General features: G+C 36.4%; 1 protein-coding gene and 1 pseudogene across 1 annotated transcript in view; both read left to right on the forward strand.

Moving 5' to 3' along the window:
• The window catches only part of CUNH18orf63 (chromosome unknown C18orf63 homolog), a 52,896-nt gene extending 39,191 nt beyond the window's left edge, over positions 1-13,705 (forward strand). Inside the window, exons 10-13 of the mRNA XM_020997670.2 lie at positions 5,886-6,069; positions 11,259-12,251; positions 13,126-13,218; positions 13,513-13,705. Coding sequence (XP_020853329.1) covers positions 5,886-6,069; positions 11,259-12,251; positions 13,126-13,182 — 1,234 coding nt within the window. The 3' untranslated portion in view covers positions 13,183-13,218; positions 13,513-13,705. The remainder of the gene's footprint in view (positions 1-5,885; positions 6,070-11,258; positions 12,252-13,125; positions 13,219-13,512) is intronic.
• Positions 13,706-18,972: 5,267 nt separating this feature from the next.
• On the forward strand, positions 18,973-19,331 carry LOC110213656 (small ribosomal subunit protein uS10 pseudogene; annotated as a pseudogene).
• The last annotated feature ends 1,713 nt before the right edge of the window (positions 19,332-21,044 follow it).

Raw genomic sequence — 21,044 nt, forward strand, 5'->3', positions numbered from 1 at the left:
CCTGGTAGTCTGTCATTCTTACAGTTTTACCATCTTGGTACCAGACTTGCTACAGATATCCAGTCAGCTTACATTGAAGCTCAGAACTCCTGAGCTCAAGGAGTTACTCCTATGACTGGGATTATAGGCTTTGGCTGCCACACCCAGCCCAGGTCTTTGTAAAGACCAACACTTTATCAGCTACACTACTCTAATGGCATAGGCAGTCTGCTCATTTTGGCTATATTGCCATTAATGAATGACCCAACTTTATGTATTATAGGATCACTTACAATGACTTTTTGGGATGTCAGAGTGATTAAATCCTATTTCCTTGTGTATTGTGTTACACTAACTTGTCCTGAAAAATAAAGTGTGACCCTTTGTGTTAGGAAACAAGCAACACAATTTGACTAATCCTACATAATTGCTCTTGTCTCCTCCTCTGTTCTATCTTCTTGCCATTTTCCCTACTTTCTCAAATTCCAGTTAAGATAAATGAACATGTAAACAAGTGATAGCCAGATATTAAACCAATAAACCTCCTTTTTACCTCATCTAACATCATCCTTCTACCACTATCCCCTCCTTCACCTCTGTCTTACAATAAGAGGTGGCTTTTCTCCTTCCCTAGGCAAACCCCTCTCCACTTACAAGTAATCTCATTCCATCCCATCTTCTCCAGAAGATTGTCTCCCCTATCATTCCCACTTTCTCACTTATCTTCAATCTCTCCAAGTCTGCTGGCTCCTTCCCTATTGCTTTCATATTGTCTCTTCCATGTCTCTTTCATATTCAAAAAACCCTCACTTGTTCCATCCATCCCCAGTAGCTATCACTCCATATTTATTTAATTAATCATGGTTCTATGGCAACTAGCACATGAACTGAAAGCACACAATCCTTTTGTTAAATAAAATTCAAAGATGTTTAGTAGGTTTCTTTTGACTTCCAAAAAATTAACATCACTGTTAAAAGTTTTATATTAAGTCAATAATAAGCATTTAAGTACCTGTTATGTGCCAGTTACTGTGTCCAGGTTCAAAGAAATCCAAGTTGGGTTTAAAAGAAAGGCAAAAACAATTCCTGCCCTCAAGGAACTCATAGTCTAACGAGAGAGAAAGCATGTAAACAATCATGTGCAAACAAGATATATTCAGAGTAAATTGGAGATTTTTAGCTAAAAATCAAATAAGTCTTATAGCTAACTAAATGAAAGAAGGCTTTTAAAAATTCTGCATAATCTACATAATTCTTCATAATCTAAAATTTTCTAGAGGAAAGACTCTAAGATTAAGGAGGATTGGAAAAGGCTTCTTGTAGAAGGTGGAACATTAGGTGAGGCTTGAAGAAAGCCAGGGAAGCCAGGAGATGTAGGTGAGGGAGAAGATATGGAGAGATGGGAACAGACAGCAAAAATACCCAGAGTAAAGAGATAGAGTGTCTTGTGCCAGGCACAGCCAAGAGGCCAGTGTCACTAGATCACAGAGCACATGGTAGAGAATAAGGGGTAAGAAGACTGGAAAAGTGGGAAGGAGCCAGGTAATAAGGGGCTTTAAAAGCCAAACAGGATTTTGTGTGTGTGATCCTAGAGGCAATAGGGAGCCAGTGGAGTTGATTGAATGGGGGAAGGGAGTTGATGTAGTCAGAACTTCACTTGAGGAAGACCATTTTGATAACTGAATGGAGGATGGATTGTAGTGGAGAGAGACAAGGATTGGATGAAGTTTCAGTGTCAGAGGGAAAAAGTGGGAGCATATGAGAGAAGTAAAGGTAAAATAGATAGGATTTTGCAATATTGAATGGATTGCAGTGAGAGAGAGTGAAGAATTCAGGATGTCACCTATGTTGGGAGTCTAGGTGCTTGGGATCACAGTGGTGCCTTCTATGCCAATAGGAAAGTTCAGAAACAGGGAGGGGTTGGAAGGAAAGATAAGTTTGTGTTTGTATGTATTATTTTTTATTTCTATGGAACATCAAGTTTGAGATGCCTAATAGGTAGTTGGAGATGAGAGTCTGGAATTTAGGAGAGAGGTTAGGAGTGGATAAATCAATCTAAAAATCATCAGCCTGGAGATGATAATTGAATCCATGAGAACTGATGAGATCAATAAGTATAGTATGAGGAAGAAGAGAAGTAGGTTCAGGATAGAGCCTTGGGGTCAAAGGCTTCAAAGAGTTCCAGAAGGATAGGGATTAAGAAAAGGTATTGAAAGATCATTGGTAACCTTGGTGTTAGTATTTTCAGTTAAATGATGAGGTTGGAAACCAGACTGCAGTCAAGAAGAGAGTGAAAGGAAAAGAAGTACAGGTATTGACTAAAGATAGCGTTCTCAAGTTTAGCCTTTAAAGGCAGGAGAGATATAGAATGATAGCTAGTGGGAATGGATGGAACAAGTGAGAGTTTTTTGATGGTAAAAGAGACATGGGCATATCTGTAAACAGTAAAGAAGGAACCAGTAGATGGGGAGAGATTGAAGATTAGTGAGAAAGTGGGAATGGTAGGGGGGACAGTCTTCTGGAGACTTTTTGTTTGCAGATGATTGTGCATTCAATACAGCCTCTGAGGTTGAGATGCAACAAAGTATGGATCAGTTGTCTGCTGCTTGTGCAAATTTGTGGCCTAACAGTTAGCACCAAGAAAACACAGATTCTCCATCAGCAAGCACCACAGCATCCATATGTGGAACTATTGGTTATAGAAAATGGAGTAATTTTGAATACTATGGATAAGTTTGCTTACCTTGGCAGTATACTTTCCAGGGTTGTGCACAGAGATGTTGTATAGGCATGTACACCTAGAGGTTGACACATGCATTGCCAGAACTAGCTCATTGTTTGGGAGGCTCTGAAAGAAAATGTGGGAGAGAAGAGGTATTAGACTGTCTATCAAACTGAAGGTCTACAGTGCTATTGTGCTGACTTCATTGTTGTATTTCTGTGAAACCTGAACAGTCTACCAATACTATACCAGAAAACTGAATCACTTCCATTTGAATTGTCTTGGGAAGACTCTGAAGATCACCTGGCACTATAAGATACCAGACACCAAGGTCCTTTCTCTAGCTGAACTGCCAAGCATTAAAACTCTACTGCAAAGGGCATGACTCCAATGGCCTGGCCACAGTGTTCAAATGCCAAATGTATGTTTTCCTGAAACACTGTTTTACAGAGAATTCACACAAGGCAAGTGCTCATGTGGAGGTCAGAAGAAGCAACACAAGGACACTCTCACAATCTGTCTGAAGAACTTTGGAATTGATTACGAGACATGAGGCACAGCAGGAGCAAAGCTGAATTGCAGTAGCTCAAAAGAAATGCAAGATGCACAAATATGAAACATCTCCACTCCAAATGACCTGTGGTAGAACCTTGTGAGCTCGTATTCGTCTGATCAGCCACAGTTGAACACATTATACCTTGGCTCCAACATGGTGATGTCATTTTGTTCCTCTTTGAGAATGAAGGACAACCACTAACCAGCCATCAGTCACAAGCTCCTTGAGGCCAGGGATTGTCTTTCTTTTTGCTTATATTCAAATCCCCAGGGCTTAGCCCCGTGTCTTGGTAAATTATTGTTGTTGCTGTGGTTGAACAGTCGTTTCAGTAGTGTCTGACTCTTTATCAGAAGGGTCAAGAAAACCCCATTTAGAGATTTCTTGGCAAAGATACTGAAGTAGTTTGGCATTTTTTTTTCCAGTTCATTTTATAGATGAGGAAACTGAGGCAAACAAGGTTAAGTGACTTGCCCAGGGTCACATAGCTAGTAAGTATTTGAGGTCAGATTTGAACTCAGGAAGAAGAGTCTTTGTGACCCCCAAGTGTGGCATTCTATCCACTGCCCCACCTGGGTAAGTTAGTGCTTAATAAATGCTTGTTGTCTTGTTGCTTTATTGCCTTCACCTATCCTGCCTTGTAAGGAGAGGCTGAAGAATTGAGAGAGAAAACAATTGAGGATGCAGTCTGCTGAAGAAGATGGGAGGTCAAGTGTATATGTAGAGAAGTTTGCCTTGGCAAGGAGAATTACCACTTTGTTAGAGACTGAAAGGAGGAGAGAGTAGGAGGTGAGGTTTTGAAATGAAAAGAATGGGAGAAGAGGGAGCTTATGTTGAATGTCTTCAGTTTTTTCAATAAAGTAAAGGGCAATTTTTTTCAGTCATTAGCTGAGAGAGAGATAGAGGAGAAGGAAATTTGTTAAGGTCTTGAGGAGGGAAAAGAAGGTGTGGAATAGCTTCTGTAGGATGTGAGATGAGTAATCAATTAGGGAGGAACAAAAGGACTTTCTTGCTGTAACAGTGTTGGACAACATGAATTTACAGTGTATCTAGTCAACTCAATTATGAGACACCAGCTTCTTTCAGCTGCTCAAGAGGAATAAAAGAAGTAGATGGAGTAATCCAAGGCTGAGGATGATAAAATGGATGTAGTAGATTTTGTAGGAAGGAGGAAACAGGGAAGGAAACAAGCATTTATTGTTTACAATGTGCTAAGGCCACTGTCCCTGTGTCACACAGTGCCAACCTCTGTGCCAAGTCAGGATACAAATACAAGCAAAAAAGATAGTTCCTGCACTCGAGCAACTTACACTAATAGAGGAAGACAACACACAAAAGGCAGCTGAAAAACAAGGTGGTGGAGAGATGAAGGGACCCAGCATAGGGGCATGGTTTCAAAATCCAAAGAAAACTAAGGAATGGTTAAAATTAATGAGCCTTAGTAACTGCATATGCTTAATAAGAGAAGGTGAAAAGTTAATATTGATTCTGAGGTTCACAACTTAGGCAAATGGAAGGGAAATTTTAAAAAATAGGGAAGTAGGAAGCACAAGTCAGTGAAGGAGGGAAAATGACAAGTTTAGTTTGGGACATGTAAAGTTTGAGGTGCTAGAGGAAGGAATGGTCATACTTTGCTTGTTAAATATTAAGTAACAGGATTGCCTACAAAAAGGTGTGTTTTTCAACTCTTGAAAATATATAACAAGTATATATGGAATAATGGAATTTAATAATGTGTGTGTGTATTTTTAAGGTTTGACATTTTATCAAATACCAAGCATTTATTACTTATTATGTACTGGGGATGCAAAGAAAAAAAAACCAATCCTTGACCTTAGGGACTTAGATTCTTTTAAAACATTCATATGTATTTCAAGATAAACTTTAAAAGTATCAACAAACACACACAAATATTTCCATATACAAAAGAAAAAAATATTTTTATGAAACTGTAAATTCACCATTCACAGCTTTTTTTTTGAGTGTACATAACTTTAACATGGTAGTATCAACACTTTCCTTCTTGTCTATGTCCCATTTTAAAAATCCTTTTTTTCTTTTCTTTGTATTTTTCTTATGTTTCAGTGATGTTCTTTTCTTTCATTTTTTTTTTGTTATTAGTGTCATTATTTCCCACTTCCCTCTGCATTCTCCTTCTTACCTCAATAAAAGCTCTTCCTTTTAACAAACATGTATAATCAAGCAAAACAAATTTGTGTTGTATTGGTCCCATCTGAAAAAAATATATGTCTAAGTTTGTACCATTGTGCATTACCTCTCCACCAAGAGATGGGAAGCATGCTTCATCATTAGTCTTCCAGAGTCATGACTGGTCATTATATTGATCAGAGTTCTTAAATTTTCTAATTTGTTTTCCTTTGCAGTGTTGTAGTTTATTTATAAGTTGTTTTGGTTCTGCAAGGAGCTTACATTCTAATGGGACAAATAATGTATATGTTATATGTGTGCACCTGTGTATTTATAATATGCATATACAGTAGATACAAAATATAAGATAAAAAAAAAGAAACTAGAAGCTCACAATAAAATGATAATGATACCAAAGAATTACAACTTCATATGTATTAAATGTTACAAAAGAATTGATGTTTAATCTTTAACATTGTTTAAGTATCCTCTTAGTTGCATCAGAAGCCAACCTGTACAGTTTTTTCCAAGGGTTGATGTGGAAAGTGTACTGAAAAGCTTTCTTCCTGATCTGAAATCCAAGCTCCCTCATATATGTGGCTTTCCAGTAAAGATGACAAATAAGCCATGTTACTACACTCAAGAACTCACCAAACCTTCTTTACAGGTAAGAAGATAGTGACCAAACCCTTCCTAGGCCTGAATAGTCAAATCATACAGGATGAAAAATACTTTATAATATGTTTTAGTTTGAAAATATTTACCTGCAGTGTACCTAGCATTCTTTTGATGATTCTGAGATAACCACTGGTTGAATCTGTTTAGTTTGCAAAATCTATTGACACATCTTTTCATAACACCCCGGTTCTTTTGGTAGTTGTTTGATTTTTAAAGCTATTTGTAGAAGGAAACCATAATTACCTTAAAAAATACCAGAAAAGGAATAACTAGGAAGAACTGTTGATGGTGCAAAGATAAAAATGATATATTGTCTTTCTCCTACTTATCCCCACCATGAAAATATTATAATTGAATCAGATTCTATCTTCAAAGTGAAGTCATCCTTGAAGCAAAAATGAACACATGGAAAAATATGGATAAGAACCATAAAAAGTCTTCAAGTGACTCATAATTAGTCTACCAAAGCAGACAAAAAGTATATTTCAGCTCTGTTTTTAATTGCGTGCTAGAAATGACTACACTAACTTTTGGTTTATTTTAGGTTAATGAAATGATACAAGTCATTCCCATTCTAAGTCCATAGAGCAGCAAAGCCCTAAAACTACAATTCCACAAAAAACCTAGCACCAAAAAACCCAGAGGATAAAGAGTAACCATAAATGTAGGTAGTCAAAAGATCAATGACAAGATGCATGATAAGTAAATAGGATGTAATACACTAACAACAATGACTTGCATGTAAGAAATGACATAAAAGGAAAATAAGAATTTGCATGACCAGAAAAAGAGGTAAGCCAGTGATACAGTGAGAGTAAGGGATATCACATGGACAGCCTGAGTAGTAGGAGTACTGCAGGGGTGTGTTGGTGAATGTTTAACAACCAGCTCTCCAAAAAAAAATTACATACTTGACACACTTTAAATTTTAATCTGCATTACTAACATTTCCTCCATGACTTTCCTAAGTCTAGACAGTCAACAAAACAACACTTCGAATCCTGATTTGTATCATTTGTTGATATCTGTGGTGTAAATGCTCACATTGAAAATTTAACGATTGGCTTTTGTGACTCTATGAGACAAGGCAAGGCCATCATACTCCTGTGATGATGACAACGATTTTGACTACAACTATGAGGACTACTACTAGTACTATTAATTAATGTGCTATTGTTAGTAATTAACTAATACTATTAGTAATAGCACATTGAGGTTTGCAAAGTGCTTTACAAATATTATCTTATTTTATCCTATCAACAACCATGGGAGGCAGATGTTATTACTAGCCCCATTTTACAGATGAAGAAACTGAAGCAGACAATGTTTAGATGATTTGTCCGTGGTCCAACAGTTAGTGATCCTATCTGAGGTCTGTCTAACTACAGGTCCAATGCTCTATTTACTGTGCTACTTTTCTGCCTCTGTCCTGGTGTCCATGAATTTCAAAAACAAAACAAAACAGAAGAAGGCCTCCAGTATGTTGAGTAGATCTTGAATGGAGAAATTATGGAAAGGCATGGACAAGGATTGCTCAAGAGGAAAAAGTATTAATATCTGATAATCTGAAGCAGTGATAGGGCTGTCCATACTGATGAAATTATGGCTCCATGGCAGTATTTCTGATAAAAGATAATATAAGCATCTGCCTATAGCCAACATACTATTTCTGTAGTAACACAGAGTTCCCTGAAAATAACAGAAAAAAGAATAAGGAAAATATAGTAAATATCTGAGGACTGCTGACCTGATTTTTAACTGATCTATTAAATGATTCTCCTTAGGACACTAGACAGAGGAGCCAGGGATGGTTTTTCTGGTTCCATAAATTCTTATGACAAGATTCATTATCTCATTTGATCCTTATGAAATCTGTAAAGCAGGGAGAGGAGGTATTATTTCCACTTAACAGAGGAGAAAGATGAAGCCCAGAAAGTTAAATAACCTGTTCTGAGGTTCCTCAGCTGGTTAATGTTAAAACTGAGACTAGAAACTAAGTCCTTTGACTCCTAGTGTAATGCTTTTTCCATTATACTTCACTAGTCTCCTTCAGAGTCAAGGAATATAAACGTGCAAGTCTAGAAAGGGTTAAAAACCCTACAGTTAAAAAAAATTAAGCACCACTAGCCATAATTTAAAAAGAACCATGTACATGACCTAGCATGACCCAATTAGCGGATTGCTCTGTCTCTCTCTCTCTCTCTCTCTCTCTCTTCTCTCTCTCTCTCTCTCTCTCTCTCTCTCTCCCTCCCTCCCTCCCTCCCTCAGCAAAAATGCCTAACCAAACTATGCAGCATGACAAGCAGATTGGAGTGCTGGACTTAGAGTCAGCAAAATCTGGGTTAAATAACTTGTCTTGCTAGTTGTGTGACCATAGGCAAGTCAATTAACTGATTCTAAGCATCAGCTTCTTTATCTGTAAAACAGAGATAATAATATCTATATTAAATTATACAGATATCTCAAATTAGTTAATATATATAGTTTAGATATATATGTATATATATATATATATAAAGTGCCTTAAAGACTTCAAAGTGCAATATAAATATATCTGTTGTTATTATTATCTTGGCCATGGCCAAACTTTCATAAAAACTCTCACTCCTGTGTCAATCTTCTTTAACCATCCATTCAGAGTATAATTTAATGTTTTGATTCGTATATATGACTTCTTGTCATTTTAGAGGTCACTTAAAATACATGTGTAATTCTAGAAAATGAAGTCAGCTACATACTTTGGGAAATGATTGACCATAATTAGGAGACTAGACTAATGACTTTTAATAATAATCCATCAACAAATATTTATTAAGGACCTACTTTATACCAGACCCTGTGTAGAACATTACAGACATAACTTTGTCAGGTCATGACTTCAAAAAGCTTTGGTTTGTTTACTGTGAAGTTATAGGGAAAGGTTTGTCTAAAAGATATCCTAGAGCTAATTGCCCCCTTTTGTTGAATTATTTAGGATCTCATCTGCTGTTTTCATAGGTTCTTTTTGTAGGCTTGTATGAATTTTGTATATGGGCCTGGAGGTCTTTGGAGTTGTTGGGTGTGTTTTACAATTTAAATAATAAGTAAATAATAACTTGGAGACCAGAAGTCATAAGCTATTGGAAATTCTTTTTGTGGTGTATGTGTTTTGGGTACCTTATTGGGGTAAAAGCATAGTGTAAGTGCAAAGTCATTGTAGGCCATATATATTAGTGAAGTATGGAATAGATATAGTTTAGACAGAAAAGCATGATGTAAATTATTGTGTGGCTCTTCCTATGTTGAGATTACCTCTCTATATCACATCAATATTTAATAAGTGATTCAATGATAATGAACACTTGTCCATTTTAGCAGGCTCTAACAAGGCAGTTATTACTACAAGGTCATACATAGTACAATAGTCAGGATGACTAAACTGATTAGATAACTGCAAGCATGGTATTGACATTGTGAGGTTGTTAGATTGTATTCTACCACTTACCAAAGAAAATCATCATTTTAAATCTACCCGCTAGCACCTTTGAAACAGATAATACTTTTTTTTCTGTCATTCCTTCAGCTACTAGGTTATCAAATCTGGAACCCACAAACAAAAATTTTGTTCAAGTTTTTAGTACTATCTTATCTGCCTAAATATACCTTTAGGTTTCTTTTCCTAATACATTTGATAAATTCCTGGTCTTCATATTATTCAAAAGAATAAGAAACCATGTAATGTCTAGATTTGCCAAGAACTTTGACATTTGTGCCTTGTAGAGAACAGAAGTTTATGCATTATTTTATATTGAGTCTCCAGAAACACTCAAGATGAGAAGGTAGAATAAGGAGATTAGAAATAAGAAGGAAAAATCGAGTAAATTTTGTAGTGATTGTTCTTACCTTGATTATTTGAGAAGTATGCATGAAGCTACTTACTAATTAAGATCTGTTCAAGTCTTTGCTTTGCCACATCCTTTGCTAAATGTATAAGCTTGGACAAATCACTTAACTTCTCTGAATTAAAATTTCTTTAACTATGAAATTGCTATAATCATATATGAACTATTTACTTCACAGGGTTATTATGAAGAATGTTCTTTATTCATCTTTTAAACATTTTATAAGTGTGATTTTATTATTTTCTAGCTGCTACATAAAATACTAACTGAAATTTTTGGGTAGTGTAAACTGGTTTAAAGAAAAAAATACAGGAACTATAGGGAGAACCTCCTTTATGAAATTACATAAAAAATAAAAACTTAGCAAATAGATTAATTGGGAGGTAATTACTCATGTTACAATGAGATTACAAATGATTTAATGAGCTGTAGTAATTTTTAAGTTAGATTTGATTTATACAAACTTTTATATCTATTACATAAAATAAGGTACAGACTTTCACAAAGTGTCTTAATGAAGACCTATAGTTTAATATCATCCTACTCCAATAACTTTTTCCCCACAGCTTTTATCATTACCAACAACTAGGGAAACAAAGATGTGGTTATTGACCCCAAAGCAATTACATGCTATTTATAAAGATGAGATATATAACTAAAAAATAAATAACAGTGCATGGTGGCATGTACTAAATGTCAAATGAATGATACAGACGGCTGTATGGGATTTTGAAGGATAGAGAGATTATCATGGTATTGGGTAACTGGAGGAGATGTCATAGGGAAATTGAGACTTACAGAAAGACTAGATTTCAGATAAATGGAAAGGAAGAAGGAGGGCATGTGCTGAGGTAAATGAATAGTTAGCTTGTGACAGTAATTTTTATAAACAGTTAATGGAACCTGGAATTTTATTTTACATATGAGGAAACTGAAGTCCAGGAGAGTTAAATGACTTGCCCAAGGGCTAAAGTGAGTTAGTGTCAAAGCATAGGTTAAAATCTAGATCTCCTGACTCTCAGCCCAATCATCTTTCTACTACATCCATTGATTTAATTATTCCTACAGCATATTATTTGTATAATAAAATATTCTCTAAGAGAATATTACCTACATATTATATAGAAAGAAAATAATAATCTACTCACTTTTAAAAAGGTCATCTGTTATTTCCTATTGGATTATTTTTCTCTCTCCTACATTACTTCAGACTCTTGTTTCTTGTTTAACACTTCTTGTTTCTTCTCTATTAAAGACTTTATTTTATTTTATTTATTTTTATAATTTCTGCTTTCAGGGAAACAAAGTCAAGACTCCTAATCTGACTGCCAAAAATATGTTTAGGGATTCTCTGACTCAGGTCCCTTCTATAAAACCTACCTTGGTTCAGAGTCCATTATCAGCTACTATGGCATTTGACCACAAGATGGAGCTTTTAGCCAGCCAGCCAAAGCCAAGTATTTTTTCAAGTCTTAATCTTCAGCCAGACTGTAAAAATAAAGGCACTTGTGGTGGGGAGTCACAGCTATCTTTTGAAGCATCCAAGGACAAAAGCAGAAACATTCAAGTTCAAGATGTAATTCTTGATTATCAAAATAAAAGTACTACTAAAATCGTACCAATTTTTAAAGGTAGACTGATGCAAATGAATGAAAATATCTCAAAGTCTGTTAACCAGAAGAAAAAGCAGGATATTGGTATGGAATCAAAGATATTTGCAAGTAAATCTTGTGTGACCCAAGTTAATAAATTGAATTTGGGACAATCTGAGAAAAAAAGAACTAAAAATAATGTATCTGCAACACATACTGGAAATGTAAATCCAAGGACTTTTACACCTCCACAAGATCTTTATACAAAGTCAAATTTTTATCTGCCTAAGTGCACATCATCACATGTGAATTTAAGTGGACACAAGCCCCAGTTTTTTGATGATGCAGTATTTCAGTTGTCAGATAACAATTCATATTTAATTAGAAATGTCACAAACATCCAAAAGAAAGAAAATCTAGCAAGTCAGCATCCTATACAAGTTTTGAAGAATGACCATGAGTTACTACAAAGGAAAAGAGAATTCCAAATTTTTGAGTCAGACACAGAAACAGAGGATTCCCAGGTACCACAACAATCAGTGAATCTGACTAAAGAAGTAGATTTAAATATTTGCCGATTAGTGTCCAACAGAACAGCCCCTAGGTCAAAAAGGAAATTTTACCAAAAATCCTCAGAAACTTTAAAAGACAGCAATATTGCCATCCATCATGGACTATTCAACTCTTCAGTTGATCAGGTAAGAAAAAAATTATATTTGCAGTAATTCCAATTGAAAAGTGACTTTTTAACCTTTGTAAAACAGTAGTGTAGGTATCTATGATGTAGACATTCAGCATTTAGTTCTATATGGTACTGTTGTGAAGATACCTAGCAGATACAGTAAAAACCTATAGCCAAAACAAACTTATAAACAGAAATATTTAAACATCTACATGTGGTAGAGTAATTGTGGGGTAATAATGAAGTTGGTTTATGTATCATATCATATCTCTAATTGAAATTTAGTTACTTGAAATTGTACCATTTTCAATCTCATAGATCCAGAGGAAGGTAAGAAAAAGTGAAGTTATGTGATTGTTCCATGTTCCATAACTCATGTTTTTATTTTTTTTTAACTCAAGAGGAGTCTAGGTATACTCATACTACTTTCTTGACTTCATGATTTCATTGGTGTGAGTACTCATTTCTGTAAATGCAAATCACAGTCTCCCCACATCTTATCCTGTATTACTCATCCATATTTTCCTTCATAGAGCATCTACACCATGGATTGGAGGCTTTTCCCTCCCAGTATCTTGAAGTACCAATATACCATGAGACCTCTTCATCTATCATCTCTTCCTTTCACTTTGTGACAACACACTTTTTTTGGTCTTATGCATTCTTGATAATATTTTTTAGGATGTTTGTTATATGCAAGTTGTCAGACATATGTTACATATATAGAAACCTGATGAGGGCTAAAAAGATTTCTGAAAGAACACCAGTGGACATAGGGTTGCTAGTAATTGAAGTATGTCATGTCAATCTATTTATTTTTCTGCTTTCTATACAATTTCAAGTATGTATAATTTATTTGTAAAACAATTCAGCTGTTTTTCTATTTATAGGGGAAAGGATTAAGTAAATTAAAACCTAAGAAATCCCAGATCATTCCAAATATTTAGAACATGGACCTGGAAGAGCATCAAAATATCCACCAGGTAATTTAGTGAAAGAAATGCAAAATATTTCCTACTTACAAAAAATTCTAAAGTCTCCTAAGCTTGAGGATCTCAGTCTCAGTACACAAAAGGACAAGATGCATGTTAATAACTGGTTTTTTTTCTTTCTAGCTACCTCCACATAATTACATATGACATTTATATAATGATTTAAAGTTTGTAAAGCACATTATATGCATTACCTCATTTGAACCTTAGAATAGTCCTGTGAAGTAGGTAATTTGTATTTCTTTTCATTTTAGGTAATCTGTATGCATATTTCCTTATTTTTAGCCTTATTTCACACTAAGTATGCTGCTGTCCTGCCAAACTGAATATTCATCCATCACCTGCCAGATATTCAGCATTTGGATTTGAAGGCTGGCTTTGCCACCTACTACCTGTGTCAGTGCGTACAAGTCACTATCCTCTCTGGGAATCAGTTTCCTCATCTGTAAAATAAAAAGATTAAATTAAATGGTCTCTAAAGTCCTTTAAGCTCTATGTCTTTATGTATTTTTTTTTTACTGGACCTGTAATTTCATTGGTGTAGGGAGATCCCTGGTGAGTAAGCACTCAAAGTCTGAATGTCCATCTGGAAGAAAATCCTCCCTGTCCTTTCAAGCTAGATGGTATCTCCTTCATGATGCCTTCACAGTAATCTTCTCAGTTGTAATTCTTTCCTCCTTGAATCTTGAATGGCACTTAGTTTTCTTTATACTAATGGATCATAACATCTTAGAATTAGAGAGCACCCTTGAGATCATATAGTTCAATCCCTTTATTTTCCAGAAGAAGAAACAGACACTCAATGGATAAGTAAATTGCTTAGACCCACACAGTTAAGTATCAGAATCCAGATTTGAACCCATGTTGTGTGACTTCAGAACCAATTTTATACACTTAGCTTGCATCATTTTTATTTATAAGGTTTTTGTGTTTCTGTATGTGTGTTTGTATTATGTACTCTACCAGGTCGTAAGTTTTATGAGGTTCTGTACTATGTATTATGTCTCCCTCTCTTCCAGCACATAGTTAACAGTTCTCTTTACACATAGTATAAGCTTTATGTGAGGGCCAGCCCTAAAGGAGTCTGATGTGGGTTTAAGATCCAGGACAGAGTTTGACTCTCACCTGGTCTTGACCTCTAGGGCTCACATTATTAGGAAGTTGGCTCCCCAATTTCCCATTCAAGGGAGGTCCTTGAAACATCCCTCCCTACTTTTTGAACCCTTAGATTTATACACCATTCCTCTATGCAGGTGGCGCCAAGGTGCCTGGGAAATCCTTGGAAAATACAACCCAATCTAGGAACCCTGATAATGAGGAAATGTATGTTGTCACATCCTCAGCAGATGTTTTGGGGAGTATCTCACAGGGATGATTCTTTGAAGTTAGGCTAGATTTTTTCTATATATGCTGTACCCTCAGATGAATAAACTGGCTCAGTTCTTCACTGGCCTGCCTCACGTCTTTCTTTATTTCGTGCTCTCCCATTCGGTGCATTGATTGCTGGCAACATCTTTATCAAAGTTTGTTGAAGTTCTAAGCCTTATCTAATTTGCTACCCACCTTCACTTGAAATTATTGCTGTAGAGAATCTTTTATCTTTTTTTTAGCTGTAGACCAATATACCATTGGCAATGGGTAAGCATATCTTGTTTAAATCCAGTTTTTAGAATATTCTTTTCAAATAAAATTTGAAGATATGGCAATCACTTAGGTTGCACACATTGTGAAGCGTCAAGTAAGTATTGTACATACCAGGGAATGCTTAATCGATCAGTAAGCTGATTTGTACCTGGCACTGTACTAGGCAGTAGGGGAAACAAAGACAAAAATGAAACAATCCTTGGCCTCAAGCCACTCATAATCTATTGGGAGAAAACAAAAAATATATAATGTTTATATACATATATATTCTACATAAGGTACATGATAAATATATAAAATAAATACAGGACAAGGTGTGCTAGAACAGGAAATGCCTTGTATAGAATGTACTTGAACTGAGTTTTGAAAGAAGAAAGGATTCTAAGAGGCAGAGGTGAAATAAAGGGCATTTCACTATCCATTGCACAGAGGGATAGTGTGCAAAGGCACAAAGACAAGAGATAGAAAACTGTGTGTATGAAGGATAGTAGTTTAGCTGAATCAACTTTAAAATCAGCAGTAGAATCAACTTTAGATCATTCTTAGGATATTTAAAGTGATGGACAAGCAGTTTCTCCACCCAGTGTATTCTCAGACTGTCTCCACTCTGATGCCATATCAATGAACCTTAGGGAATGGAACAATTTTATCATTGCTTTGTTAATATATCAAGAACTCTTGGTTTCTCCGTATGAGCACTTTCTCTACCCACAGAAATAAAAATCCTTCTACAGCATGGTAGATGATCTTTGATAGTTGCTGGGTCAGAAACATTCATAACACTTTGGCCAAACTAGTGATTGGTGTCTTTGAACTTAAGGTAGTTAAGTCTCTAAACTTAGTAAGCTAGTCCTAGTATGAATGGCATACAGTCAATTATTAGACCTACACCTAAAACCTTTCCTATTTGGAAGGAACTGCAAGAGTCTTTGTTCTGTTGGCATAGCTTGTAAGAACTAAGGGTTCTCTTCATTTTAAACTTAGGCATTGAAGTAGGACATTAATTGAAGAATTTTTAAAATTGTGTTTTAGCTGTTTTGCACCCTGCCATACTGCAAGAATTTCAGGATCGAAAAATTCCTTGCTAAGATACAGAAACAAAAGTATCCCATCTCTCAGAAATTTCCCATAAAAAATGGGCCTTGAGCCCTAGTGTAGCAGATAGCTGGAATATTGTTCTTCATCCTGTTGGCTCCTCTGGCCCCAAGACTATTGCCAGTATTGCCTCAGGTTTGATCCACTTCATTGCTATGTTAGTCACTAGCATCCGCTGCTTCCTCTGCTCCACTGATGTCAGCAGCTTCAAAGTTCCTTAGAAGTTCAAGAGATCCCAATGGTGGGCATTTCCATCTAACCAGTGTACCCATATCTGCAAGACTCCTGCAAGCTTGTCCTGTACCACCCCCAGCAAGGCTTTGTATACTCCCCAGGAGCCCTGCCCTACCCCAGTATTCTATGTGCACAGCTGGTTCCCCAGGCTACAATCCTGCAGCTCCTCCTCTCTACATGCCATCACAATCCAGTTATCTTGGGGCCTGAGGAACCAGTCTGGTATTTTTGTAGTCTTCCCTCTGGACATCATTTGTTCTGAGGCACACCCTAATTTCTCCACCTTGTTCCACTGGTAGTAAAGGATCATGCAGAAGGACCTATGCATGGGCATTGAGCATCAGACCAAGGTAGACAGATACTTTGATTTGGGATAGGCTCCCTGGAGACATGGAACAGTCATGGGACACCTTAATGGGAAGGGACCTTGGGGTTGGGAGGTCGGTGGGATTCTTTTTAATATGGAGGGAAAGATATGAAGTATTGAGAAGGAAAGCACAGTGGGTGAGGGTACACCCTATGCCCTGATAAGTACTATTCTTCCTCAGGCCATCTTCAGTAGGCCTGTTGCTTACCCAAGTCTGCTGCTGTTTCTGCTGTCACAACTCTGCCCATCTGGGTGAAGGTGAAGGTGGAAGAGGGCCGTATCTATCAATCACCAATCATCCTTTTACTCCCCATTCTTCTCTCTTTCCTCTTACTACTGCCTCATACTGCCTCAGCCTCAGGGCTGACCTCACAGATTAAGCCTGTAAATATATTTGTTTATTTTTTTTAATGGCTCTTGAGATCAGGTGTAATTCAAAGAAGAAACTGAAAAAGAGACAAACAAGTCTTACAAAGAACAGCTAGAATTATGATATACATGTTTATCCTATACCAAGTACAAATTCTTTACCATACCACCCCAATAAGAATTTTGTTATTTGATTAAGCAAAATAATTTGGTTAATAATAATAGCACATTTATATAGGACTTGGAGTTTTATAAAATGTTTTCTTCTGAACAACCTTGTGTACTAGATAGTCAAGTATAATTATCTTCATTTTACATGTATTGTCACTCACCTGTAGGTCTTCAGACTCCAAAAGGCTTCTTGGAAAGCAGCTGTGGTTTGATGGAAAGATCATAGTGGGTTAGGAGTCAGAGGCCAGATTTGAGAATGCTAGTTTTGCCATTTACTGGTCTTGTGATCTTGAAACCGTGTCTGTTTGCCTCTCTGGGCCTCAATTTACTCATCTCTAAAATGAATGGGTTGCACTGGATTATCTCTTAAGGTTCCTTCTAGTTCTAAATCCTATGATTTCATAAATCAACTACAAATAGGATATACTTCAGAGACAGATACAAATGACTTTGGGAGTCTGTACTTCCCTTCATTATTCAATAATCAATTAGCAAGTCTTAAGAGTTTACCATGTGCTATACTATGCTAGGGGACATAAATACAATGAATGAAATAATCTCTGCCCACAAAAAGCTTGCATGCCAATGGGGGAAATAACAAGTTAATATAGAAGAAAACAAAAAAAAATTAAGAGAATAAAAACAAATATATACAAAGTAGCTAAATAGAACATAGTTTGACAGGGAGGGCACAAGCAGTTGAGGGATTCAGGAAAGGCTGCATCTTGAAAGAAGAGAAGAATCACTTGAGACAGAGGTAAGGAGGGAGTGCATTCCAGACATTCTGGACAGCCAGTGCAAAAGCACAGAGATGGGAGATGGAGTGTCCTGTGTAAGTAACAGAGAAATGAATTTGGCTGGATTGTGGATTGTGGGAAGGAGAAAAATATCCAATAGGTTATGGCCTAAAAGCTAAACAGAAGAGTTTATATTAGATCCAAGAGGTAGTAGGGAGCCACTAAAGTTTATTGATTAGGAGAGGGAAATAGTCAGATCTTCACTTAAGGAAAATTAAGATGTAGAGACTGGACTAAAATGAGAAGACATGAAACCATGAGACCGATTAGGAGGCTGTTGGAGTAATCTAGCTGAAAGGGTAATGAGGGCCTTACCTAAGGTATTAACTATGTGAGCAGAGACAAGATGGAGGATACAAGACATGTTATAGAGATAGAAAGAGCAAGATCTGGCAATTGATTGAATATTTGGGTTGAGAAAGAAAGAGGAACTGAGTGATACTATGATTATGAATTTAGAAGGCTAAAAAAGAACAGTGCCTTTGATAGAAATAGGGAGGTTTGAAAGAAGGGTGGATTTGGGGGGGAATATTGAGTTCTGTTTTAGATATGTTGAGTCTGAATTCAACATTGAGTTGAGTTCAATGTCTCTGGGACATCTAGTTTGAAATGTCCAGTAGGCAAAGGGTGATGCAGGATTGAAACTCGGCTCAAATTAGGGCTAGCTACATTATTTAGGAAATCTTTGGTATAAAGATTGGTAATTAAAGCATGGGAGCTGATGAGATCCCCGAGAGAAAATAGAAAGTAATGAGTAGGGGGCCTAAGGCTGAGCCTGGGGGAATATCCGTTGTTAATGGTATTCCCATATGAATCAGTAATGAAAACTGAGGGGTAGTTAATTAGGAGCTATTAGAGTCACAAAAGCTTAGAAGAGAGTGTTCAGGAGGAGAAGGTGGACCACAGTGTCAAATGCAACAGACAGGCTGAGAAACATGAGGACTGGCTCTTTGGTAAAAGTGTCGCCGCTGCGCTGTGTAGAATCGGCAGTCGCTGCCTCTCCTCCTCCTGACTCACCGCTGTTCCCTCTCACCGAGGAATAAGTCGGTCAGGAGCCGCTCTACTGCCATGGCATTCAAAGACACGGGCAAGACCCTTACGGAGCTCGAAGTGGCCATTCACTGGAGCCGGTCGCCCTCACCAGCCGCAATGTGAAATCACTTGAGAAAGTGTGTGCTGACCTAATTAGAGGAGCCAAAGAAAAGAACTTGAAAGTGAAAAGACCTGTTCAAATACCCACTAAGACACTTCGAAGCACAACTAGAAAAACTCCTTGCGATGAAGGTTCAAAGACTTGGGATCGGTTCCAGATGAGAATCCACAAATGCCTTATTGATTTGCACAGTCCTTCTGAAATTATTAAACAGATCACTGCTATCAGCATTGAAACAGATGTAGAAGTTGAAGTCACCATTGCAGATGCCTAAGCAATTATCTCTTTTAATAAATTGATTGCAACTATTAAAAAAAAAGAAAAAAGAAAGATGAGGACTGAAAAGACCATCATATTTGACAAGTATGAGACCACTGGTAACTTTGAAGAAACTGGTTTCAGTCAAGGGGTGAAGTCAGAAGCCTGACTGAGGGGTTAGAGGAAAGAAGTAGAAATAGCAAATGTGGATAGTTTTTTCAAAGAATTTCTCTGAGAAAGGATGGGGACATATAAGATGATGGCTTGAGGGGATGGTATGGTCTAGTGAGAGTATTTAAGGATGGGGAATAGTTGGTTGTGTCTGAAGGCAATAGGGAAGGAATCAGTAGGTAGAGAGATGTTGAAGTTTAGGAAATGATTGAGATGATTTTCTGCTGGAAAAGATAGGAAGGGAGGGGATCATGGGCTCAGAGTTTATCATTTAAATTCATGTGTTCAAACAGCCAACACATTCATTCTACTTTGTACAGTGTTCCATCTTAGTTTCTGGGAGAGTTACAAAAATAAACAAGACATGGTCAATATGATATCTAGATAAATTAGAATAATAAATTTAGTTAATGAATTGTTGAAAAAGAGCATTTGTTTATGCTATCCTCAGTTCCTTTTTCTGCAAAAAGGTTTTTTTTGTTTTGATTTTCCTGTTCTGATGTACATAAACATGTACAATTTGATTACTTGGTTATTTAATACCTTATTTCCAACGGAGGGTGGGTAGTCACAGACCAAGCCATTAAAATGTTCACTGATGTGTACAAAGATTTTTGTTTGAAATAGGGAAAAATATGACTGCATTGTAGAAGTATTTAGTTTCCAATTTGGAAGCCTGATTAAAATGCTAAATGAGTATAAATCTGTGTATGTGTGTGTGCTTATGTATTTTGGATAATCCATATGCAGTATGGAACCAAAAAGGCATTCTTTATATCTGCTTTGTCATATGCATACTCTGAAGTCTTTCCCAGGAGCCAAAAATTGGTTTGCTTGTCAGTTGAATACTGTTTTCAGAAACTTGGCAATTGTAAAGCCATGGGTAACTGATTCCATGGTTGTTTATATCCTAAGGCTATTTGGGTACCATTAAAACTTATAGTAATTGCTTTCTTAAACTTACAGCAACATGTCTGAGTTAATGTTAATATTTAAAGGATGCAATTTTTTTCAGACATTACTCATGCTGTCTTTCAGTGTTTTATCCCTAATAGTATTTGTTTTATTTTATATCTGCCACAGTAAATAAATCAGAAATATGAACAGCTCAATAAATATAGTCTTCTTACTATAATATTGTTCTTCAGGCCAGTTTTGGCTCTTTTGCTGCAAAATGACTCATGAATTACTTCATCAATACTAGCATTTAGTTTATTGCTCATTTATGGAATCATTAGTGTATCTTAAACTATTCATGTTATTATGTCTTATACATTGTCTTATTCTGAAAAACAAACAATAAGCCTACTTTAAGATAACACCTATTTCTAATGTTACATTCTAGCTTGGCACAGTGTAAAGATCCTAAATATGACAGTAGGGATACCACTCCTTTAACAGGTTTTAGGGGCCCTATCAAAATATTCTTAAATTAATTTTTGATCTACTAATATGAGTGTACTGATGAATAAACACTTTCTAAACCTATGAAAAATTTCTATTAATCTCCTTCCTTTCTTTGCCAACCTTCTAGAATGAGATGTCTGTACTTGCTTAC

Source organism: Phascolarctos cinereus, unplaced genomic scaffold (assembly GCF_003287225.1).
Source record: "Phascolarctos cinereus isolate Bilbo 61053 unplaced genomic scaffold, phaCin_HiC Scaffold_4;HRSCAF=312, whole genome shotgun sequence".
Lineage (NCBI taxonomy): Eukaryota > Metazoa > Chordata > Mammalia > Diprotodontia > Phascolarctidae > Phascolarctos > Phascolarctos cinereus.